Genomic DNA, 25,717 nt, shown 5'->3' on the forward strand with positions numbered 1-25,717 from the left:
CCTTCAATAGCAGACGGGAGGTGCGTCTGTCTAAGGCAAGGCGAAGCTAACCAGATGCATTGGCCATGAGCCTCGGGGGTGGCGGCAGGACGTCGGTGAAAAGAAAGCAGAAGCCTTTTTGAACGCCATTCATAGCGTTTCCAGCATCGGAGACACCATTTTTGGTAGTGCACGACTCCCATCGACTTGAGCTTAATATGGCAATGGTAGTCCCGAAAATGGTGACCAAAGATAGTGTTTTCCGGTGGAGAATTAAATTGGGCACCGGTTCGAATTTTTCACATGTCCAGTCAACTACTGCACCTCAACACATTTCGGGGAGAACCAGCTAGCTCTGGGTTCGAGTGGCATTTCACCCCTAACCACAACCCAGACTATGGAACAAAGGATTATACCGGACTTACATTCAGACTCTCCTCATCACAAGCTTTCCAATAACACTAATTTTGTAGTGATCGAACTCCATTTGAAAATCGACGGTCGAAATTGTCTGTGATTCTTTTCGGACAATCGGGGGCTGGATTGGAGAATTAGATGCTAGAATCATCGTCTGCGTGTTATTTTGAGTCCGTAGGCGCGCTCGAATCATCGATCGGACTCCGGCGGCTGAAGGCGAGTCAGTCGATTTATCAAGCGTCTCGGTAATTCTCTAGCCGTTGATTTTAGAGATTGTTAACTAAAAATTATTTGATTAATTCTTGTGTTTGTACCATAAAAAATTATGTGAGGATTGATTGTCAAAATAATAGCGTGTCGGACCGTCTGCCAATAATTGTGATCTGTGATGTATTGCAGAGTCGTAAAAAATGATGTAGTTTTGGTGGCCCAACTCCCATTAATTAATTGATGAATATTTGAAGTATTTTTGGCAGGTCCTGGACCCGTTATATGGGGGGAGTAAATGTCCGTAAATTAGGGGAAGTTCTACCAAATTTTCAGTAGAATTTATCATAGTCGAAATTCTTAGACAGTCATTCTAGGAGTCTAGGCCTAGGGTTATTTATCAATGTGTTACTTTTATTGATTAAATTGTTCCCCTAAATAGATAATCCATGATTTTAACTCGCTCCACTCGAGGCATAAGAGCAGAGCAAGGGATCGTCAGAACTGTGAGTTAAAATCATATATCTGCTATACTACGCTATATATATGTCATGCTAAAATTTTACATAGCAATTCTGATTGAATGATTTAAAGATTTAAATTATTTATTTATTTACTATTCATATATGTTATTTCTACATCATTGATATTGTAATTACATGTTGACTCGGGATGAGACGACAGTAGGACAGGCCACCTGATGGCTTGCATCAGGACTGCGTGCGTACCGATATAGATATGAGTCAGGTAGTAAAAGAATAATTTAAGACTTGTCCTGGTCGAGTTCAACTCTTTGGGCTGTATAGAGTTTGAGTGCCGGATTAAAAATTCCTGGTCAAGCGTTACTCTCTAGGCGCCGGCTTTATTAGAAATTAAGTGACCAGACCGGATTTAAAGACCCTAGTGGAGCTTCGCTCTCTAGGCGCCAGTTCTGTTGGCATGAGATAGCAAAAAGGCTGTTAATGTTAGGGTTATGATCCTGCTGAGGTACTTGTCTCGTAGTTCGAAAAAATATATTTTATTGAATTATTGTATGACACGTATTTTTACGTGACCTAATATTTATTTGATTAAACAAATATTTTATTAAAGTGGTTGTATTTATTTTTGGATATATGATTTTAACTCACTCTCGAGACTGACAGTCTCAATTTTTAACTGTTTTTCAGGTTCAGGTGTTTGTTAGTTTCCGCAGTTCTTTTCCTCTAACAGCCCGACTTCCTTCATCTTCGGGTTTTAATGTAATTAATTTTATTAGTATGTTTGATTTTAAATTCTAGATTGTCCGCAGTAGTAATCTCAAAACTTATCTTTTCATAATGGTATGTAAATTTAGGTATTGTCTATTTATGCTGGCAGACTGAATTAGTTATGTAGTATCTCGTGGTTAAAAGTTAATTATGAATTAGTATTCAATGGATAGAATTTGGATTATTCTTTGATTGAGATAGCAAATGGTCAAGCTTGCTACGAGTTTCGGTGGCAATGACACCTACCCATTCTCTAGCGCCGGTTATAGGCTCACAAATCGGGTCATTGACATAAAGGATGATTTTTAGGAATGCATATCACATACTTTCACTAGATGTGATCTCTATGTACTTGTATATGCTATTAACTTATAATAGAAAAATAAAGAAAAGTTCAAAAGAAAGAAAATTCTCGATCTACACTTAAGTTTACTTCCCGAAATGGAGATTATAAAGTTTACTTTTCGAAGTGGAAAGTGATTAATTTATATCTTGAAGTGGAATATCCTCTTCCCAAAATGGAATATAATCCGTAGAAGGTCCAACGAATCAGTTTAAGTTCTAGAGAATCAACACACTACCCGAAGCAGAAGTTATCCTAGAAAAGGGAAGAAATTACCAAGTTTGATATTTGGAAGTGCGAAATCTACCAAATCATAACCCGAAGCGAAAATCACGAATATTTGCTCCTTGAAGCAGAATGCAACCAGAAAATTCCAAACAATTAGAGGCGGAAGAGCCTATTATCCAGAATTTCGAGAAAGTAGGCATAGTCCCTAAATTAAGGTGTGATGGGCCTGGTCTCTATATTAAACGTGTATTTATCTTAAAGGGTGGTCATGGCAGGCATTGTCCCTAAATTAACTTGTGATGGTTGTGGTCCATAAATCAAGGTGTGATAGGCGTATCCCTAAATCAAAGTGTGACAGGCGTAGTCCCTAATCAAGCATGTATTTATCTTGAAGGGGGGTGGTCTTCAAAATGTGACAGGTATCATCCCTAAATCAAAGCTAGAAGTTTCTACATGCCTTTACCTTAGAGGATGGTCTTCGAGATGTCACGAGCTTATGAAGTGTAGCTTCTATAGCTATCATTTTGTTGTATCCTTGAAGTTTATGACTTGTCTTGATTTATTTAACCATCAATATGCTTATAAATCTCGACAAACTGGAGGCAAATTATAAGCATCATTTTTTAATATAGATTCGATGATGATGAAAGTTGTTATTTCTCTCGAGTTTTATGGAGTTAAGAAAACTCAAGATTCCAGTTACAGTTACAAGTATTTGAGCTAAATATTGCTTTAAAATCAAATTGGACTTAATTGACAAGAAAGAAAAAAAATTTAGGGTCAAAATCAGACGAATTGCCAAATACAGGTACTAAATTGCAAAAGATCTTAAAAATCTGCCAATCTAGAGCTGATCGGCTTTGCGTACAGCCGATCAACTCTTTGCTGACCGGCTTTATACAGTCCCGACTGGCCAAAACTTGAATTTTAGTGCCGTCTTGGTATTTTCTGATTTTACATGTCAATAATTATTAAAATGTACTTTTTAGAAGGTTTTTATTGATAATTATCCCAAATATCTTTAAATCTGCATTTATTGTTCAAAAAGAATTTTGATAAAATCCTTTTAATTATTAATAAATTTTTAAAATTATCAATAATTAAGATGATGATTATTCTAGCCTCTAAGGCTTCTTCCATCTTTCTCTATAAATAGAAAAGGAAACCCTAGGCCAGGTGGTTGGCAATTCTTGATAGACAGAACGATCGATAAGTTGGCGAATATACTGTGATTTCCAAAAGACAAACTCAAACCCTAAAACACTATGAATTCCAACTCCATTTTTGGATCAACCTCCTCCTCTACTCCTAAGACTAGAGAAGCTACACAATATTGTAACAACTTTAGGGTTTCTAAATACTCATACATATTTTCTTCCTTTTTTTCTCTTTATGGTTATTTTTTATATTCTAGTAGCATGATTAGGATATATTCATGTGATTTGTGATGTTAGATCTAGATATGATATAAATCTGGTAACTTCCCATGAATTGGCATGTTAGGGTTTTGAATCTGATAACTATCGCATTGCACAATTATATATACGTTTTTGCCATATTTCTTATTAGAATTACATGATTATATTTTAAACTGCCAATCTCTCAATATTTTGGATAGAGTTATCGTATTTAGTTGAATATTTATTGGATATGATTTAGATTTAATTATCTATTGTCCGTCTGTTCAAAATCCATTGATGTTATTTTACCCTAGAAATTATGTTATTTACTTGTTCTTTTACATTTTAAATATACATTAATCGTTATTTTGTGCTTCTTATGCATGTATATTGTTTATTAGGGAGTCTAAAGCTAATCTATGTGAAAATCGACATAAGATCAAGCTTAAAGCCAATCGGCTCTGTGACACAAACAATCGGTTGTTCATTCTTAAATTGCTCGATTTTAACAGTTTTTTCCGAAGCTTTTCCTAAATTTTTGAATTTTGCTAGTTTTTGCCTATTTAATTCGTTTTCTATTAGATATTGCATTCTTTTATTCTTGGGGATGTAATTTTTATTATTTATGTAATTTGTAAATAGTGGAAAAATGCTTATTTATCATATTGCCAATTAAGAATAACTCATATAAACTTAGCGCTTTGAAATTAGACTTTAGCTTGAAATTTGTAGTCCAATAAGTTAATAAAATGGTAATTGGCCTAATCATAAAGTCCACTTACACTTAGATGAGCTTTGTCATGCTTAATTAATAAACTCACCCATTTAGACTTAGGAAATTAAAACAGGCATTGTATATAAAAAGTATCCCATTTAGGATTAAAGGTTAGTAAACTTGGACTTAAAAAATAAAATCGGCTAAAATTAAGTGGACCTAACATGTTGTATTACTTATGTATAGAAAATATTATGTTGTAATTATAAAGAATAGATTACTAACTAATAAAATTAAAGGTAGAAATATACAAATAAGGAAATTAATTTCCGGATCCATCTCTAGATATGGCGATATTTCTTTATGGAATCTAATTATATCTTATAAGAAGTACAAGTATCTTGGTGACTTACACAGGTGGTGGCTTTCTTTCTCCATGCCAGTCTTTATGACTAGTTAACTCGTCTCTGATTAGGTTGAAAGTGCCGTAGGCACTAAGACACTTGAGTGTGCATCCGAAATCGCCGCCCTAGTGGCGACTCCCTTATTTCATGCTAGTCTCTATGACTAGTTAGCTTGTGCCAAATTAGGTTGACAATCCTTAAAAATGCTATAGTCGCTAAGGACATTTGAGTGCGCGCCCAAAACCGCCATCCATAGCAAATTAATTAGAAAGGGTTACTAAATTTGTTAATAATTTACACAAATTAGCAGAAACTTACAAAAAAATATTATTAAGTAAATATAATAATATTATATTATTTTTTATTTAATTTAATACCATATAGTGTATAAGATTTGTAATTTTATGAAGCTAAAAAAATAAATTGCATAATTTAGTTAAAATTTTAGTAAATCAGTTACATTTTACATAAAAATATTTGTATGTAACTTATATGCTGATTATATGATTTTTTTATTATACAAAGTAATTTATTTTATATATTGTGCAAATAAAATTTTTTTGATAAGCTAATTAGAAAAGAATTACTTAATTTTTATAAATATTTAAAAAAAGATTTTATTAGTAAAATAATGTTGTTTTTATTAGTTTTTCATTTATTATATAATTTATATTATATGGTGTGCAAAATTTGTAATTCTTTTATAAAGTTAAAAAAAATAAGTTATATAATTTAGTTAAAAATTTATTAAATCTACATAAAAATATTTTTATGTTAATTTTATAATTTTATTTTTATTTAATAGAATTCTCACCATTTAATGTAAATAAGAATTTTAAAAATGAGACAATAAAAATAAATATATAAATAATATGAAAATTATATAATGTAATTATGTATTTACATATTTTTTATTTATCTAACTTTGTATTAATTATCTAATTAATCAGTTGTATTATAGATATTAAGAAATTATTTTAGTAAAGTTAAAACTATATTTAGCGACAGTGGATGTTCGTCGCCATGTATCCAGTTTATAACTTAATTTATTGCCTTACAGAATTCTTTAAATTGTTCAACAAACTTTTTGGCGCTTGAAGGCGTTGCTTGCATACCGTTCGCCTAGTCACCATCGAAGGCTGGTTGTTTTTTTTTGTGTGATTGAACAAGTTAAAGACATTTACTTTTTACTCCTGTTAATGAAATATATGATTACTAATTTCGGAAAAAAAGATATAATAAAATAAAAAAAAGACTTAATACTTTTTTTTAAATGACTTAATACCTGTTTTAATTTCTTGGATATTAAAATAGTTATTGATTACAGTTTAATAAATAAAAATCTATAAAAATATTAATGATCAAAATTAATTTTATATAATTTAATAGTAAATAGCTAATTATGGAACACTAACTGCAGTATCTTAGTCCTAGAATTCACCAACAAAACAAAAAGAATTTAAAGTAACAACCTATCCTATTTTTCCTCCTTAGTAATCTCATTTTCCTCAAATTGCATCCATAACTTGTATTCATCTTCCTTCAGATTCTTGTTATATCTTTTCTTTAACAATCCAATGTCTCAAGAAAGCTTCCTTTCAGAAGCCACAAACGCCACCACAACAACCACCGCAAAAACCTGCACCTCTACCCATAACCCATCTCAGTCTTCCCTAACAGAAGATTACTCGTACAAAATCCAATCAGCAATTCAATCCCTTTCTGTCGTAACTACAATCCCTCCTTCTCTGTTTTCCTCCCAAGACCCTGCATTTTCCCTCCTCCATGACCCTCATGTCTCCTCTCAAATTTCCACACTTCTCCGCCACCCTGACTCTGGTGCCGGCGACAATAACCTTTGCAGGTGGTTCTACGACACATTCCAATCCACCTCCTCCCAACTCCAACTTGTGGTCCTTCGTTTCCTCCCAATTATAGCCGGCTTATATCTCTCTCGCATTCCTTTGCGTAAGCCCTTAGCAGGGTTTGAGGCAATTCTATTAGCTCTCTATGCCCATGAAACTACCTCCAGGAATGGCCAAGCTATAACGGTGAATATACCTGATTTGTCAAACTCAAGTGTGTATCATGAAACGAAGGAGATATCAAAGAATAATGCTACGGATTTAAACCTAGCAGTTATATCTCCAAGTTTAGAGCCTCACGGGACTGTAAGATCAACAAGAAGAGCAAGAATTGTTAGTGTTGCATTAGAGTTGTATTTTAGTAAGATATCTCTTATGCCTTTAGGATCTAAGATTGATTTTTGTGAGTTCTGTCAGATATGGTCTGGTCAAGATGGTGAAATGTACAAAGAAATTGAAGAAAGCACTGAAAATGATGAGGAGGAAGGTAAGGAGAAGGAGAAGGAGAAAGAGAAGGAAAAGGAGGAGGAGAAAGAGGAGAGGAGGATTCATCTTCCGTGGGAATTATTGCAGCCAATTTTGAGGATATTAAGTCATTGTTTATTGGGTCCTCAGAAAGATAAGAAATTATTTGATGCAGCATGTCAAGCTTGTAGAAGTTTATATGCAAGGTCCTTGCATGATATTAATCCTAAAGCAATTTTGGCAACTGGGAGTCTTCTTAGACTTAGCAAGATGGCCATAAATCAGAATGAGAATGATATTGATTATACTGAGATAACAATGACCAATGTTATAACTCTTTAATATCAAGTACTCCTTCACTTTTTTTGTCTTATTGTTCTTCATTTTGTTTTGTAGTTTTTGACTCTTGATTTTACAATCTTGGTATGTAATCTCATGATTATACAGCATTGGAATTTCAATTTTTGATTATTAGGCTTTCTGAATCAAGAAATGGTTTTGAGGATTAATATCTGTAGAAAGATCTTGCAAGTTTACTCTTTTTCTCTTATGATTGATGTCTCGTCTTTGGATTAAGAAATGATTCATATTCCAGTTTTCTTTTTTTAATGTGTTGCTTTGTTGTATTTCCCATGTCAAATTTTGTTCACGACCCAATTGCCAAGAGGAATTAGAGCACAAAATGACTTCCAACTTGGGAGGACTAGCAGCTCAGAAAGATGGGCAGTAAGGAAGGTTATTATAAGTACTAGCTATCCAGTCAGGAGCCTTGTTGGCTGTCTTCCTGACAACACAATAAAATGCTAGGCTCATTGTGAAATAGCTCTTCAATTCTTGCATCAATCTTCCAAGCAACAGGATATAAGTCGGCATTAATCACGGAGATTGAGGTCACAGGAGTCTGACTCAAAAATGGCCTTAAATATTCCTATAGCTTTTGCATGAAGGATGGATTCCTTGAGGGCCATAGCCATTGTTGTGCGAGGTGAATTTGACGGCTAAATAAAAATGTGAGGTGCTACTTAGCTTCAAATACATATTTTTCAGACGCTGCTAAAACCAAAATAATAATTGATCCGAATAAAAACAATTCAGTTCTTACGAAGTAAAAAGTTTTAAAATAAAATATCTATTTTTCATTAAAGAGTGATTACAAAATTTATTTTTTAATCTAACAAATAAATATACAAAGTAATTATTATAAAGTAAAATGATAAATGTTATGATAATATTAAAGTTTTGGGTAATATTGAATTATTATATTATTATTTTTATGGATAGATTTTTTAGGTAAGTATATCTCTATTTTTGTAATATTTTACGCCTATAAATAGGTGTTATTCTTAATAGAATGATATCTTCTCTCTTTATTTACTTTATTATTATTTTTTATTTTTTTATTAGCACGATTGCTTAAAATATAATTTAAGATAAAAACTAACTTTCTATAATATATACATATATATTTAAAATTCATAAAGTATAAGTGTATATATATTATGAATAATTATTCTTTACCGATTTGGGCATTACGAGGCTGTACTCTATTTTTATTGAATTCATAAAGATTCATTTTGGTAGTACTAATTAGTATACAACACTTATTTTTTTTATTTTGGTTTTGTGGCCTTTGAATTTCTATAAATTTCTTTTGTTTTGGTCAAACAATAAAATATTAGTTTATGTTGTTATTTGTATATTTTGTATAATTTTATTTTATTTTATTTTATTTATTTTTTATCAATATAACTTTGCTTTTAAGTGATCTTTATTCTGCTATTGCATTTTGCAATTGTAGTTTTTCCAAAACATGATTGTGCATAATATGATTTAATAAATTTTATAGATATATTATTTGATATTAGTTAATGTCAATTAATTTTTAATTCCTTAAGAACCGATTATATACAGCCCCAAGAAATTATACTATAAATTTTAGTTCCGAAGAATTTTTATATATATATATATATATATATATATATATATATATATAAAGTTTAGTTCCTATAGAACTAGTATTAGTTTTATTTCTTGAAGAACTAATTAAGTAAATAAAAAGGTATAAATTCCTGAATAATTTTAACTTTAAGTTCTTGAAGAACTAAGTATCTAGAAATCTAGTATCACATTTTATTAAAGAATTAATATTTTATATTTTCGAAGAACTAAATATTTAGTCTCTAAACGAACCATTTATCATAGACACTAGATACCGATATATATTTGGATGGTATGGATCTTAAAAATATAATAAAAGATAAAAATCAAGAATCGCTATAAAATCACGCTAAAGCGATGATTTTTCTTTATCGTCATCTTTATAAAGGATTAAAAATTGAATATTTGATAGTTACAGATCCACTAGTTCTTTGAAAAAATATACGACCATCTTAAATTAGTGTTCCTTTCAAAGACTCATTACGAATTAATGCATTTGCGATTATAATATTTTAAAAATTATAAGTGAATATAATTCTACAATTTTTCAAAATTAGTTATAAACTGAAATTATGTGGAGAAGATATTATTAATCATGATATGTTAGAGAAGACATTTACTATTTTTCATGCCTCAAATATGCTATTGCAGCAACAATATATATTAAAAAAATATTTCAAACAATATTATAAATTAATTTCATTATTCTTATTGCTGAAAAAAATAATCTTTTATTGAAAGATTATGAAACTCATCCAACTGGTTTTGCTCCATTTGTTGAAGTGAATGAGCTTACATATAATGTTGGGCATGGACGAGAAAGAGGACGAAAAAATAACCATAGTCGAGGACGTGGCCTAGGTTATGGTCAAAATTATAAAAATAACAATCAGGATAGTAAGAATAATAATGCATCTTTCTACCTGAAGTGGAAGAATCGTAAAGAGAAAAATGGAGAAAAGTAAAATTCAAAAAATCAATTACTATCAATTTTGGCTTGAAAGGATATTGATCTCGTACCTATCGTACACTAAAATATCTTACTGATCTATATCAAGAATAATTAAAGAAGAAAAGAAATATGTAGAAGTATATTTCACATAAATGATGATGATTTTGGTGATGATTTTGTTGATCTCACACATTTATATATGTCAAATTTCTTTGAGAATTCTGAAGAAAAAATTGATCATTTGATCAACAATGACAATATAAATGTCTAAAGAGTTATGTTAATACAACAAGATGGTCACATGTATGTTTATTATGAGAATGAACTAGTATACAAAATGAACAAGTCACAAATTTGGAAACAAATCAGAATGAACCAGCACAATAACTTCAAACATCCAAACCATCCAAATTCATTATAAGCAGCCTTAATCTTCATTTCTGTTTTAGTTAATTAGTACAACTAATATCATGTTGTTTATTTCTTAAGCCAATAAGGTGTCAAGGAAAAGTAAAAGATGTTGGAGGTCCTCCTAAAACACTTGATCAACCTACTGCTCCAGCAAATAACATACCTTTGGATACACCATCAATTGTAACTTCAGAGAAACCAGACTTGATTTTTTATGGTGTGATTACTTACTCAAGAAAAAGAAAGCCTACTTATAATGAGGCAACTCAACCAAAAAGATAACACCCTTATAAGCCTCCTTGTAGATATGGGGTATACATTGATGAGACAACAAACGATATGATTTTAAATGTGAGTTTTTTTATTTAATTTTATTGTCGCAACCTCTATTTTATAATTTTATACATACATACATACTAATTATGTGAGTGATATACGTTCGGCCTAACATCCAAGGAGAACGAATCATTGCCACTGGTGGAAAGTTGAGAAATGGTAATGAGCCAGAACCAAGCTTTATGACTGAAAAGAAAATAGGTTTTAAGAAATGGGAGAAGCAATTCATTATAGAAAATCAATTGCAAAAGGACAAGCAATAAAGACAAAGAAAATATGTTGGCAAAGTTAAAGGAAAAGAGAAGCTTCATTCAAGACAACCACAATCAAATAATGGGGTGACATCAAGTCCAAAACAAGTATCAACAGCTACAGAAAGAATAACTTGAAGCTCAAACCTGATCTTTTTGTAATGGGCCAGTATTAAATTCTTTTTAATAAACAATAGCTTAGTTTATTTATCCAAGATTGATGAACTTGGTGTAGTGACAATTTATCTAAGTCATGATGAACTTGGTATAACTTTTGGACATGTATGTTTTGTCAATTTAAAGTTATCAACAGCCTTTATAGTACATTTGTTTTCTAGTTATCTTATGCAATTTAAGCACTTAAACTTTGGATATGTTTGATGTTGTTTTTCTATGGTATATGAATGATTGTTTATGTCTTATTATAATTGCATGTTATTCAGGACTTCATGCTCATTTACTGTCTCAGGACTGTGAGCTTGTCTCTTACAAGCATATCATCAAATACAAAATACGCTGATAACTTACTTTAATTTCATTTATTGATAATAACTTTACACTACAAATTCATAGCAAAACACTATACTTCTTCCCATAATACTACCATATACCTAAGATAACTACCATTCTACCCAAATTACAATTCTGCCTGCAACTAATCATCATTTGAAAAATATATTACAATTCTGCCTGCAACTAATCATCATTTGAAAAATATGGTAACAGTAGTAAACACACTACCGCAAACAGTACTCTCTTTTTTATTCTACTTCTCTGCATTTTTGTTTCCATCTTTCTGACCTTCTGCAACAAAGTAGGTATAATTTGTTTGGCCCTTTCACATATTAAGGGATCAACCCATTGGTAAAAGCCACAACCATTCTGCCATTAACACACAAAAAAATAAACAAAGTTAATCAAAATTTCTCATAGTAATTTTTTCTAATTTGTTATTCATATATTTCAACTTACATGTCACCTAGTAAGAAATCTTCTTCCTAGATTCATAGAACTCCATGAGGTCCTATACGCAAAAGGATTCATGCAGCCACAATTTTGTTCTTTCATTCCTTTTTCATTTTGCTTTCAATAGTATACGATTTCTTTCCTCCTCTTTCAATTTTGAAAAGCAAGGAGAAACCCTAAAAATAGAAAGTGGGTAAAGATTTTTTATTTTCAAACAACAAAATCGTTAGTTTGTATTTAGGAAAGCTATAAGGATGTTTTTGTCTTTTTAATATCATTTAGTGACATGTCAATTCTTATCATTGGTTTTGTGGGCTTAGTTATGCCTAGTCATCGGTCAAACTACTAGAAAAGAGAGATATACACTTGATTGATGATATATATTAAATATTTGGGTGGTTAAGAAACTTGATTGAATAAAAAATTTGTAAAAACACCAAAAGAGCAAAAAATAAAAAGTTAAAGGCACCAAATTTGTAATATTTCCTTTAAATATTTCTGATCCTTCATCATTTGTTGTCCGGAAACCTCATTGACCTGGACTTGTCGCTAAAAAGAAAAAAACGCAAAGCGTATGAGCAAATAACTGAATTGCATTGCTTTGTGGCCATGTCTGATCTTCCATGCAATAATCAACTCCACAACCAACCCCACAATTTCTATGGATTTAAGCCCAGATGTTGTTCAATGGATATCTCTCTTCTCAAAATGTATCAGTACCAGAAACCTCAAACTCGGCTTGACCCTGCACTCTTTTCTCATCAAAACAGCACTCATATGTAGCCCCTTTTTCTCCAATCGTGTAATGGACTTGTACTCCAAATTCAACGTCATTGATAGTGCCCAGAAAGTCTTTGATGATAATCCCATTAAGAATATTCATTCTTGGAACACTATGATTGGTGGTTACGCACGAGTGGGTTTATTTGACAATGCTCGCGACCTGTTTGATAAAATGCCTGAACCAAATCTTATTAGCTATAATTCACTTATTTCAGGTTTGTCTCGTCATGGCTTTTATAAAGAATCGATTAATATTTTGAAAAGGATTCAAAGAGATTGTGGTTGTATATGTTTAGACGAGTTTACTGTGGTTAGCGTAGTTGGTTCTTGTGCTTGCTTAGGCTCATTGGATTTGTTACGTCAAGTGCATGGAGCAGCAATACTTATTGGGTTGGAGTTCAATGTGATAGTTTACAACGCTTTAATTGATTCCTACGGAAAATGTGGCCAACATAATACATCTTATTGTATATTCAGTCGAATGTTTGAAAGGGATGTCGTGTCATGGACTTCAATGGTTGACGCATATGCCCGGGCTTCTAGAATGGATGATGCTTTTCGTCTTTTTATGGAAATGCCAGTTAAGAACACAGTGTCTTGGACTAGTTTGATAGCTGGCTTCGCAAAAAATGGGCATAGTTATAAAGCTTTGGAGCTTTTCCTGCAGATGCAAGAAGAGAATGTTCTGCCTAGTGCTTTTACATTTGTTACTGTTTTAGGTGCTTGTGCAGATCTAGCACTTATCGAAAGAGGGAAACAGATCCATGGACACATCATCAGAAGCAGCGGTAGAACTGATTTGTTCAACATGTATGTATATAATGCATTGATTGACATGTACTGCAAGTGTGGAGATATGAAGTCATCGAAATCATTGTTTGAGGGTATGTCAGAGAAGGATATTGTCTCTTGGAACTCATTGATAACAGGGCTTGCCCAAAATGGACATGCAGAGGAATCACTCGACCTTTTCAGGAAGATGGTAGAAGGAAACAGATTGCCAAATCATGTCACATTTTCTGGGGTGTTATCTGCTTGTAGTCACACAGGTTTAGTTTCTGAAGGTCTTCAGATCCTAGATGCAATGGAAAAGCGATATGGCATAGTCCCAAAATCAGATCATTATTCAATATTGGTTGATCTATTGGGAAGGAAAAATAGGCTGAAGGAAGCAACGGAGTTCATAGAGAGAGCACCAAATGGATCAATTCACATTGGTATGTGGGGTGCACTTTTAGGCGCTTGTCGAGTACATGGGAATTTAGATCTTGCTAGCCGTGCAGCAGAAGTCCTGTTTGAGTTGGAACCTACTAATGCTGCAAGATACATTATGTTATCCAACGTATATGCTGCAGCTAATAGGTGGAGTGAAGTCCATAGAGTGAGGAGGGTCATGGGGGAGAGAGGTTTGAAGAAAGAGGCTGCTCAAAGTTGGATTGAGGTGAGAAATGAAGTACATGAATTTGTGGCCAGAGCCAGGGTCCATCATCAGATGAAAGAGATAAATGAAATTATTGCTGTACTGGTTGATCACATGAAGGAAGCTGGATATCGACCCTGCACTATGAACTCTTAATTTCTAGACGAAGATGATAGTGTAACTTGAAGAACTATAGAGATGTTGGACAGAAGAACTGGAGCTTCTTGCCAGCCAATACTGTAACACCAACTCCCTCGTGTTTAATCTAGCCTACAAAATCCACCTGTGGACAAACATGGTAAACTGAATGAAAACACCTGGGATTTGCAAAGGTGTTGGACCCTCTAGACTTCAGTGCTAACGTGTGACCCATACAAATTATGTCTTTTATGCATCTTCTTTGAAATTCTCTAATTCCTTGCCCATGGCACACGGTGTTGGTTGAATTCTTGAAGGCGAAAACGTAATTAAAATGTGTGACATGCCATCTATATGGTTCAGTCCAGCGTGCACAAAATCTTCATAGTTTCATTGACTTGACTGGGAAGACTTATTTAGCTTGAGCTAATGGTTTGACAAGGATTTGAAAATTGAATTGAAGGAAGAAAAAAGGAAATAGACAGAAGGCAGGTTTCTCAAGAAAGGTTTGAAGAAGACATTTGAAGAAAAATGGGAAGGTTGGACCATTTACTAATCAGCCCGTATAAGACGGCAGTGACTTTTGAGTTCACGACTTTGTGTGGAGAAAATGACAAAAGGCTGTTGTCTTCCAGATAAAAACATTGCTGCTGATTCTGAAACCAACATTTCTTGCATCTCCTTTAGTTAGAGCCATCCCATCTTAAAAATGATGCTTGATCACTGCAACCACCTGTTTTCTTTCAATCCAAGTCGCCAAGTAAGCAGAAACTGCGATAGTAAGGGAGATGTAGAATTCAATTCCTGGGATGAAAATAGTGGCGAAACAGAGCTCCAAGAACATTTTGATGAAGAATTTGATGATTATTCAGTGGGGTTGTGGAAAACAAATACATCAAGGAATTTTAAAACTGAGACCGACCATTTGTTACCCCACAACTATAGTTACAGTAATATATCCCCAAGATCACGTTTACAAGCCATTTCAGAAGCTAGGAAGGAGCTCATGTACAGGATTCATGACATGCCAGAGTCCAGTTATGAACTCTCTCTGAAGGATATTGTTGATGATCAAGTTGCTCCAGAAGAGGTACATGAAGAGAATGAAACTGAAAGGACAAGCTTTCATTTCAACACTACTGGGACTCCAGTCAAGAAACGGAAGACCAGAATAACAGGGAAAAATGGCAAGTCGTGTCAGATTTCAAGAAGTGGAAGTATGGAAAAAGAAACTTTCATGATCAAGCTGTTTGTTCCCAGTTTTCTTAGTTGGAAGACAGAAGTAAAAGGAGGGAATGGCTCAAAGGCTTCCACAAGGTCACCGTCGCATGGATATGAGAATCATGCCGATAAAGGGTGGGGCATAAAAGGATTCCTGGCTGTAGATGGTAAAAGAAGCAACAGAAGTAATAGCAGCAGCAGCAGCAGTTCAAGCAGGTATTTAGGTTGTACTAAGGTTGAGATTTTATTTTAATTTTTGAATAAATTGTTTTTTTCAAAAAACAGGCAAGTCAACACTTTTTCTAGACATTTTATAAAATATTAAATTGAAAAAATTTAAATCTAACTTTTTTAACATCCAGCTGCAATTCCAAGGCCATTCTTGTTTGATTATCTGAAATTTCTCAGAAATCGTATTTGCAAAGACATTTTTCTTTTCCCTTACATGTCTTTGAGCCATTTGATTATCATATCTTTACTCGTGGAAATGTCTTGACTCATGGAAAATTGTTTAATCATCTTTCCAGTTTCTTCCACGGTTGCTGTTCTATCTTTCGCATTAAGAAAAGCAAAAGCAAGAGACATGGAGGATGCATCTTCTAAATAATGTTAGGATTACTTTCTCAACCGCACCACCAGAAGCTTCATATATAGGAAATGACAGAAGCAAGATTTCCATATAATAGTTTGGAGTAAAGTTCTATTTGATCACTAATTTCGTTAGACGTGCTCAATTTAATAATTTTTAAATTTTTTAGACTTTTTAATCTAAATCTTTATATATTTGATTCAAATTAACTCTATCATATAAAAAATAAAAACTTATTTTCTTTTAAAAATAAAAAATAATTAAATAAATTTATAATAATATTTAGAAATTGTTTTATAGTTTTAATATAATTAAATAATAAGTAGCTGCTATCACCATTATTTTCGCTTATCCTACCATCTTTGGTGGTGGCAAAATCACTCTTATCTCTACTATCTTTCGCACCACTACCGTTATTGTATCTTTCACTATTATTATTAAAAAATAATAAAAATACTAAAAACTAGTAATATTTTTTTTTTATTTTTTTTATTTAAATATCAATATATATTTTTAATTTAAATAATTTAAAAATTAATTTTTTTTACTGTATTTAATTTTTTAAGAGAGCGTAATTTACAATTAAAATGCTCGTAAACTTAAAAAAAAGAGCTAAACCGCAGTGGTGAAATTGGAATTTGTTCCTAATAGTTCCCATGGAGACGAGACAGAATTTGACGTCGTCCGCTACCCTGCCTAGCATTCATAGAAATGCTAGCAGACAGCAGCCACAAACTTATGCACAGACAAAATCTGTATTTTATGACACCGATTTTCCTGTAATTTCTCCCTGATCAGGAGGATCAGGGCATTGATGGCAATTGCACAACTTTTAATCACAAAATATGTTTGCCATCTTTCATGTTTAATGTATTTCTGGTCCAAAACATAGCAACAGCAAAGACAATAATGGGAAAGAATGACAGCCATTCCCCTGTCTACATGTCCACATCAATGGTGAGAAAGAAAAAAAATTGTAATTGATGAAATGATCGTTTATACAAATTTATACAAAGGTCTGAAGTTGAAACATCTGATGAACTTATATTTGCTCATGAAAGCTAGGAACCTAAAATGTACATTTTGTGACCTAACTAGTAACCCTAAGTATTAGGCCTTATTCATTCTCTTCAAATGTGGCTCCTTTCTTCACACACAATTCCAAACTGGAACGTTTAATTGTACAACACGGCAAAAAACAGTGTCAGCCTTAGCTTCTAGCTATCTTAATCATCTCCGGTATCCTGCAGAAAGACGCCCCTTACTTTTGCCCTGCCAAAACATTAAACCAGAAGTAAATCTATTTAGAACAGAAACACCACACAACTGACATATAATACTGATACTTTCTGCCGATCGCACTTACCAGATTTCTTTAGCTGCCAACTCATATAATTTACTTGTTATCTCTCATTAGCATTTCTATCCACTATTCACTTATACATGCAAAATAAGATATAACTTGCTCTTACTGAGTAGAGAGTTTTTCAGATATAACAAAGTGAGAGTTTCTCTGCTATCAAACAAATATTCTCCTCCAAGTTATTCTCACATGGGTTTGCTCCCATAAGGCTAAGCATCAAATATGAGGTCGTTGAAATGGTTTATCTTGAAAATTCTAACGATGAAATGGGTCTAACTTTGAGACTATTAGAGATACAATAAATCCTTTTTACAGTTATATTCTCATCATCAAATATGAGGTAGTTACTAAATATTTTGTTTTGACTTAATTATTCTCATTCCAAGTGGTATAGAGATAAAGTATGCATTATTTTAGTATAGTTATTTAATCAAGCATGTCAAAATCAAAGTATTTATAATGAGAAAATAGTTAGACATAATTGAAAAAATTGTACATTTATCAATATAGTATTGAAAATATATAAAGTCTATATTAAAAGTCCTCAATGCGGTAACAACTCTAAATAATAAATCACTATGTCAAACAACCTTACATAAATATTTTATTACATCTTAAACCTTTAATATAGCATCTTCTTTGAAATACACATAATTATTAATATGTATTGTTATTTATAATTGGCCTAAAGTGAGTCAAATTTTTTATAACTATATAGAAGATTACTCCTATATAGAATATTATTACAAAGAGTTTCTACAGTATAAAACTATGCTTGAAACCTCATCTAATAGCTAATGGTTTTTGGGTGAATTGGTTCTTTAACATTATACCAAAACCTCTATAATCAAAAGATCTAGAACTTGAGCCTTGGGCCACTCCTATACTACTAATTAAATACTGAAGCACAAGAAAAAAGTGGGAATATGCTTGTTCAAGGATCAAGCCCAATAGGGCATTCATGTGGAGGGGTGTGTTCAAGATATAAAACTATTCTTAAAATTCCATCTAATAGCTTGAGCTTTTGAGTAGAATGGTTCCAACACAGATGAACTCAGGTTGTTATGAGGTTTTTGACATTGAAGGTTTCAATCCTTTCTGCACAGATTATTATTATATTTGAGTACCAATGATGATATTACGAACAGTATATCCATGCTCCGCAGTGTTGAATATCAAGAAGACGCTCACTATCAGTTTAATTACTAGTATTTTGGCTTTAGATAGTATAATAGTAGTTGAAGTGTTGATTATTTTCATTTTTGGATAGTGAAGAAAGAAATACTGGAAGAAAATTAGAGTAATCAAGAGATTCAATAGCAAACATGTGTTGTAGTGTTGTTTGAGAGAATAAGGGACACCAGTCAGGTTAGGAATTGGAAAACATTAGGGAATGTAAATGTAACATAATACATTTTTTATTAAAAGTGTAAACAAAAAGGCTCCTATACATACTGTCCTATGTTATTCATGTGAATGATTGAAAAATAATACGATTATACGACCATACTTGGATATACTGCTATCCTGTAATTTGGCGAGTACAGTAATACCTGCGATGAGCGGGTACAACACGAGTAGTAACTTTCTTTGGTGCTGGATCTCGAGCTGATCGCTTATCTGTTGTAGAGGCAAGTGAACAGTTAATTATTTTTCCTTTAAAATTTGCCATAGTTACTTAAAAGACCAAAATTTCCAGCTTCTGGCAGAAATTAAATGGATAACAATCTGCAAATAAAATGCTGCAAAATAGTGAGAAGCAACCCACTCCCAACCAACTAGATAAGAAAGTTTCTAGAAGAATGTGAAAGCAGCAGCACCTTTCTTAAGCAGAAATTACCTAGATACAACATTGCTGTCAACTTCACCAGAACATGATTTCTCGTAAGATAAAGCTTATAGCTGTGTTATAATTTGCTCTCTATGAGTTTCATTTAGACCAGATTGCAGAATAATCATGGTTTGGTCATATGATACTTAAATTCCACATTAATATGGTGCTTGCTGGCAAGCTTTTATCGAAATTTGGAATCCAAATCTTCGCAGATGACATGCACGAGAGTTTTCCATTTCATTTTGAAACACTTTATCAATCAAGGTATATAAGCAATGCAAATATACATACTTCACTTCTGTTCACAAATAATCTGGATCTCATGGCTGTTAAAATCATTACAAGATGGATGGTAAACAAAAATAAACAAAATAAAAGGGATGCACACCTGGGGAATCTTGTGAACCATTACTAAGAGCAGAAGCACCTGTCTTATATGAAGGGTTCATCATTTCTAACTTCTGCCTCTTTCCCAGTTCGCCCTGAATTCTTTCACTCCCATCCTGACAAACAGGGAAGTTTTAGGTCAAAAGACATATGAAATCAGCATGCTTGTTTCACATACAGCAGTACGCTTGAACATCATTTAATATCTTCCTATACCAACTTTTGGAGAATCAAGATATTGATGAGCAGCATGAGTCTGCACAACTTGTTCACTAAACAATGACCAAGAGGTACGGACTAGGAAGGTAACTGTCAATAAAGCTTTATCAGTATAATTCCAAATGGTGAAATTTCCTCACATGGTCAAGTACCCAACTTTATGCTGTCAAATACAGTAGCCCCATTGACTTTTTATGCTCAGGCTTGATCATGATCAAATAAAGTGGAAGGTTTCTAGCACCTACTGGGAGTGGAACCCCTAGACATAGTTGAGGATGTGAACAAGGATTTTGATAAGTTTTCCTATTAATTATCCTTCCCATTTTAAGAAAAGTAGAGTAGTGCTCTTGTATCTATGAGGAGATTGTCTTGTTTAGGATCAATTGAAGTTTTCTTCCTGGTAAGTGTTTATCAAAAATTCCTTTTTAGGATTTTAATCATATAGAATAAGAAAAGAGTTAGCATTATTATTTCTTGAAGTGTGAGTAATAATGAATACTTTTGGAATGATTCACTCATAATTGGCAAGTTTTCCAAGTTATAGGTTCTCTTCACTCTTGTTTTCCTTCTCAAGGAAACTAATCCATCTTCTCTATGTCCATCTCTTTCAGCATGAATACAATTATAACCAGCCTCTTATAAAATAGTGATTTAATAATTAACAATTCCTAAATTTCTAATCCCAGCCCACAAAGCTCATAGAGGTAAGTCCTTCCAGATTTTTCCTCAATTGGCTAAGTGTTGAGCTAACAATACTTGCTATTTAAACTTGACTCAGAGCACTGGACTGAATGAATGCCTATTTGTGATTTAATGCCTATTTGTAACAAGCAAAATATACTGATGAACATGTATACTTAATACAAAAGCCAAGGAGTTCAAGAATCAAAATCCCTATTCTGGAATAAGAAAGAATGACACTAGATATTAAATTTTCAAAGATAAGCAGGGTATACCAGAGCATTAAACTGAATGAATGCCTACTTGTGATATATAATGCCTGTACTAATATTTTGTTACAAGAAAAATATACTGATGAACATGTATACTTAATATCAAAAGCCAAGGATTTCAAGAATCAAAGTCCGTATTCTGGAAATAAGAAAGGACAGTAGATATTTAAGTTCCAAACATAAGCAAGGTGAACCCAAGGAAGAGATAGATGAGACAAATGAGATTATCAAAGACATTGGTAATTGTGAAATTTCAGGAAAGGCGCAACCTTGACCATGACAAAGATGAAATTGTTTATCATCAAAGAGAAAAAGGAAGGAGAAAGACAAGGAACCCTCAGTTATTCAGTAAAAGAGAGGAGATAGTATGTCACACACAAAATAATGGCATTCAGAGATTACAGAGTTGCTAATTCCGATTTTTTCAGTGTTCTTCACTTTTTAAAATTTTATATTGATAAAATTTGCACATAGGTTTATGATTCTTATATGGAAAACAATATGCAATAAGGTTGAGTCTGAGGCCATAGGAAGTCTCACAGGAAACTTAAATAGATGTATTGTCGTTAGCATTCAACTATTGATAGTGATAGTACCTCTATTGTTCAGAGATCACTCAGGGGTGAGTCATAGTGACAAGTAAATGATGGAATTTACAACAGGATTCATCAGCTTGCCCAGAGTTCCAATAACAATGGGAAATTATTACATGCATTAAAGATCCACAGTAAGTAGACAATACACCATATCTGTATTATTGGTAAAAAGCAAGCATACCTTTTCAACTAATATCAGATTTGTCAATTGTGATGAGCGCCCAGTCTCTGAAGATGTAATCAAAGAAGTAACTAACAATTAATACTAAGAAAGCCTTCTTTTTAAAAAAAAAAAACTATAACTAACAGTAAATGCCAAGAGAAGTACATTTTTATCAGCCAAAGTAAACTACTACTATTAAAGACCAAACAAGCAAGCAAGAAAGCGCCAGCTCCACTCTGAGGCAAATCTCAAAAGAAACCTTAAATAGATTTACTTTTATAAGCATGCATCTAGAAAACGAAATGTTTCATAAGCATTTAATTGGCTAATCGAGTAGACACAATGACTAACAGATTGGAAGCTAGGATGGAAGAACTTATGAAAATGTTTCAAGATCATCAAAATGCTGTCTAAATCATCCTCAAAGACCGGTTGCAAGAGTTGACCAGGTGTTACAAGTTGCACACAGGAAGGGGGGAAACATCAACAAGTTAATCAAAATCTACATAACTGAGAACAATATACAGTAAGAGATATCACCAAGAAAGTCAAGGTAGATTTCTCAGCTTTTGAGAGTGTAAATCCAGCAATATTTTCTTGACTGGTTAAATAGTATCAATTCTTACTTCGATTAGTATAATATGGAAAACAACCGAAGAGTGAGTTTTGCCAAGACGAAACTTACGGGATTGGCAAAATTATGGTCTTATGCTGTTGAATATGAGTTGCAAAGGTTAGCAGCACGACCAATAACAAGCTGGGATGATATGAAGTTGAAATAAAAAGAAAAATATCTTGAGAGGATTCAGGAACAAGTATATGCATTAAGACAAGGCAACAAAATGAAGTAGAGCTTATTTGTTTAACCCTTTCACCACCGCAATCATAATACATTTCATTTACTCAGATTAATTGTAGGATTGGTGCTGGACACTAAAGGATAAGCAATCAGACGAGGATCCAGGGTTCTTACTACTAATTTGTTAGGCATTACACCAACATACTGCAGATGCTAAAAGATTGAAGGGAGTTAAAATCTTCTACAATTTCACAAAATTGACAATATCTAATTTGATATAATAGTTCTGTATAAAAAGGAAAGACAAGTGCTATAACAATAATTTGCAAAAAAGAAAAGACAACCTTGTACAACCAAATTCTGCGCAGATTTCAATGCCTTGAATAGACTGAAAGACAAATTCTCCAAAGCATTATTTGCAGCAGAGTCCTCAAGTTTTGTGAGAGAAATGGAAATAACAGGCATTCCTTTTGCTTTCTGAGCGACTAATTTGGCACATGTTGGACCTAGAGCAGAGAAAACCAAAGAAACAAATGAAAATATTAAATATATAGAAAAGTTTCAAGTCCTATTCCCCCTACCGAAGGACTTGTACATCAAGTGTACTAGCACAATCTTAATAGTTATCCAGTAAAAACTAAAATACATAACAATTAAACATCCAAGTATCTCAGTCTTTCCTATGTTGTTTAGGTTTAACTTTCTTGGCATTCATTGAGCAAGATACCAAGAACCATCCAATTTTGTATGTCAAAACATCTTGTTAGGGAATCAATCACTATAAAGTAGAACTACCTTAAGGCCTCCGAAGGAAACAAATTAAACTCTAAAGGTTGTGCTGATTGCCAGTCTCTCAAGTCAATACCCTTTTGAGTTCGAATTACTTGAGATAGATGACACACATTTTGCATTAGGAATACTTTCATTTCTAAGTCAATTAGAACACATAAAGTAAATATATTATGAGTTACCATCTGAGTCAGAGCGTTTCTCCAGAACAAGCTTCACGTCCTCAGATTTAACAGAAGCTATAATGTAGTCAACAAAATCGGACCAGGAGCCCCCAATTCCAATGCTGTCCCTCTGCAAATCGGATTACGCAAATATATTTTACCAATAGTAACAAATAATAATAATAATAATAATAATAATAATAATAATAACAATAATAATTAAAAGACATAAAATTATATATAAAAAAGACAAGTTTTGGGAGAAAAACACAAGAGAGGGGAAACGAGAAGTAACCATATCCTCGAGCTGCACAACAGATTTAAGAGCGTGGAATGTATTGGAGTGAAAATCAGTTGCAAGAAATTTGAGGTGATAGTAATCAGGGGCAAAGACATGCATCAAGAATCGACGTAATGGAACCGAACCCAAAACCGATGAGTTCGTTACCCATTCGGCTTTGGGTTCTCCATAGATTGCTTTAAACTCTTCAAACGCCATCCTCCTCCGACCTCTCACTTGCTTCAGCTATGGGATGACGAGAGCGAAAACACGAACGGAAATATCGCTGCCGTTGTTGATCGAATTTGGGCGAAATTTTGAGAAAGAATTTAATTATATCGTCGCTTCTTTTTATACTACTGTCGAATTTCTCCGGTTGTACTTTATAGTACGGGAAAAGGCTCATTCCGGTGGAGGAACATATATGCTCTTTTAACAATTATAACATGGAACCCACCGAACTCGATAAAAATATGTGCGGAAAGGAAAGAGCAACACAATTTTTCCCTATTTTTTTAAATTATATAATGCCAAAATTTGTATTCCTGCAATTTTATTTTTTGAATTATATAGTTTTTAAACTTTTTAAATTGTAATATAATAAATTCATAAAATTAATATTTTTTTCGAGAACTCCCTATCTACTTTTTTGGAAGCGAATAGTAACTTCCTACAGTTGGGAATTTGAAACAAAGTTTGAAGAAATGATGCAATTCTCTTATTTTATATTAAATATATATCTATAAAAATTATATATTAAATATATATTTATGAAAATTAATAATTTATTCGTATGTTATATAACTGTTTATAATTATTTTATTGTTACCATTTAAAAAAATTTTGATATGTATACATGAAATTTTTATTTTTAAATTATAATAAAATAAATTTAAAATTAATATTATATTAAAAATAATATTTTGAATAAATTTATTTATATTTTTATAAAAGTTAGTCATTTACTTATATGTTGTATGCCCGTTGTAATTATTTTGACTAATCTTTTAATATTTTATAATTATTTTAAATATTTAAAATTCATAATAAATTAATTTAAATTTTAAGTATTAATAATAAATACACGTGTTAAACTATAGTAACACATATTAAAAAAATATATTAGACATGATACATATTAAAAAAAAATCATTTATATGTATTCAAATGTTTATTTTCTATATGTATCATATCCATTGTATGTAATATTTTATAATAATTAATCTTTTTAATATTTAAATAATTATTATCTATGAAGTTAATATTCATTGGTGTTAATGTTAATGTCATTATCTAGTGTTGCAATGTTCATTGTCTGCATATATAATGTTCATCAATATTCTCAAATAAAAATATTTGATTATTTGTGAAACCTTATTATTTTGATGATGCATATTAAAAAAAATTTATGATTGATGTAATCATTCATCATTTATAGGTATAATATTCATTAGTTTGTCAATGGATATTCGTCACTAATGAAAATCATAGACACTAATACATTCAAATGGACATATATAATATTAGACATAACATAAATTATACACACTACAAATATTTATATTCTGGTATACATATCTTGTCAACAAAATTAAATTAATAAACAATAAACATTTGATGTTTAAGCAATGAAAATTCAACACATATTTAATGAACATAAGTTAATGAAATTTAATATAAAATTTACTGTACATTAATTATTTTTCAAAATGAATTTGCATCAGCGTCTCATGCACATGTGAAACTTAAAACACTAATTTTTATACAAGTAAAGCGACGTCGGATGGACCCCTGAGTCCATAAAGCTACATGAGCAGAGGTCCATCTTATAATTTGCAGCTCCTTAAAAGTTGCCAAAAAGCATAATTGGGCTTCTAAGCTTTTTACTTTTG

General features: G+C 32.2%; 4 protein-coding genes across 6 annotated transcripts; 3 read left to right on the top strand and 1 right to left on the bottom strand.

Annotated features, from left to right (window-relative positions):
- The first annotated feature begins 6,430 nt into the window (after positions 1-6,430).
- Positions 6,431-7,754, top strand: LOC8281209. 2 transcript variants are annotated; one of them, XM_048377203.1, is made up of 2 exons: positions 6,431-7,141; positions 7,226-7,754. In XM_048377203.1, the coding sequence occupies exons 1-2, from the start codon at positions 6,521-6,523 to the stop codon at positions 7,613-7,615; spliced, it is 1,011 nt and encodes a 336-aa protein (XP_048233160.1). In that variant the 5' UTR covers positions 6,431-6,520; the 3' UTR covers positions 7,616-7,754. The 2 variants fall into 2 exon arrangements, with proteins under 2 accessions (XP_048233160.1, XP_025012637.1); XM_025156869.2 differs by having other exon boundaries at positions 6,434-7,754.
- Positions 7,755-12,534: 4,780 nt separating this feature from the next.
- Positions 12,535-14,491, top strand: LOC107260749 (pentatricopeptide repeat-containing protein At2g13600). Its single transcript, XM_015717503.3, has one exon. It carries the CDS (start codon positions 12,789-12,791, stop codon positions 14,484-14,486), a length of 1,698 nt encoding a protein of 565 aa, XP_015572989.1. The 5' UTR covers positions 12,535-12,788; the 3' UTR covers positions 14,487-14,491.
- A 686-nt stretch (positions 14,492-15,177) lies between these two features.
- Positions 15,178-17,133, top strand: LOC8281208. 2 transcript variants are annotated; one of them, XM_048376695.1, is made up of 2 exons: positions 15,178-15,913; positions 16,217-17,133. In XM_048376695.1, the coding sequence occupies exons 1-2, from the start codon at positions 15,178-15,180 to the stop codon at positions 16,294-16,296; spliced, it is 816 nt and encodes a 271-aa protein (XP_048232652.1). In that variant the 3' UTR covers positions 16,297-17,133. The 2 variants fall into 2 exon arrangements, with proteins under 2 accessions (XP_048232652.1, XP_015572990.1); XM_015717504.3 differs by having other exon boundaries at positions 15,178-15,905.
- A 103-nt stretch (positions 17,134-17,236) lies between these two features.
- Positions 17,237-24,328, bottom strand: LOC8281213. Its single transcript, XM_015717520.3, has 7 exons — positions 23,841-24,328; positions 23,564-23,675; positions 22,937-23,098; positions 21,812-21,858; positions 19,864-19,978; positions 19,195-19,261; positions 17,237-17,550 (listed from the first exon to the last, which is right to left on the bottom strand). The coding sequence occupies exons 1-7, from the start codon at positions 24,042-24,044 to the stop codon at positions 17,505-17,507; spliced, it is 753 nt and encodes a 250-aa protein (XP_015573006.1). The 5' UTR covers positions 24,045-24,328; the 3' UTR covers positions 17,237-17,504.
- Positions 24,329-25,717: the final 1,389 nt, after the last annotated feature.

This window comes from Ricinus communis, chromosome 7 (genome assembly GCF_019578655.1).
Source record: "Ricinus communis isolate WT05 ecotype wild-type chromosome 7, ASM1957865v1, whole genome shotgun sequence".
In the NCBI taxonomy this organism is placed as follows: Eukaryota; Viridiplantae; Streptophyta; class Magnoliopsida; order Malpighiales; family Euphorbiaceae; genus Ricinus; species Ricinus communis.

Excerpts from the sequence above, each read along its gene's own strand:
- LOC8281209 (XM_025156869.2), top strand. The coding sequence starts at position 6,521 with ATGTCTCAAGAAAGCTTCCTTTCAGAAGCCACAAACGCCACCACAACA.
- LOC107260749 (XM_015717503.3), top strand. The coding sequence starts at position 12,789 with ATGGATTTAAGCCCAGATGTTGTTCAATGGATATCTCTCTTCTCAAAA.
- LOC8281208 (XM_048376695.1), top strand. The coding sequence starts at position 15,178 with ATGATGCTTGATCACTGCAACCACCTGTTTTCTTTCAATCCAAGTCGC. Across the intron at positions 15,914-16,216 it reads CAGTTCAAGCAGGTATTTAG|TTTCTTCCACGGTTGCTGTT; the intron begins GTTGTACTAAGG and ends TCATCTTTCCAG.
- LOC8281213 (XM_015717520.3), bottom strand. The coding sequence starts at position 24,044 with ATGGCGTTTGAAGAGTTTAAAGCAATCTATGGAGAACCCAAAGCCGAA. Across the intron at positions 23,676-23,840 it reads TTGTGCAGCTCGAGGATATG|AGGGACAGCATTGGAATTGG; the intron begins GTTACTTCTCGT and ends TCCGATTTGCAG. Across the intron at positions 19,979-21,811 it reads ATCTGATATTAGTTGAAAAG|GATGGGAGTGAAAGAATTCA; the intron begins GTATGCTTGCTT and ends CCTGTTTGTCAG.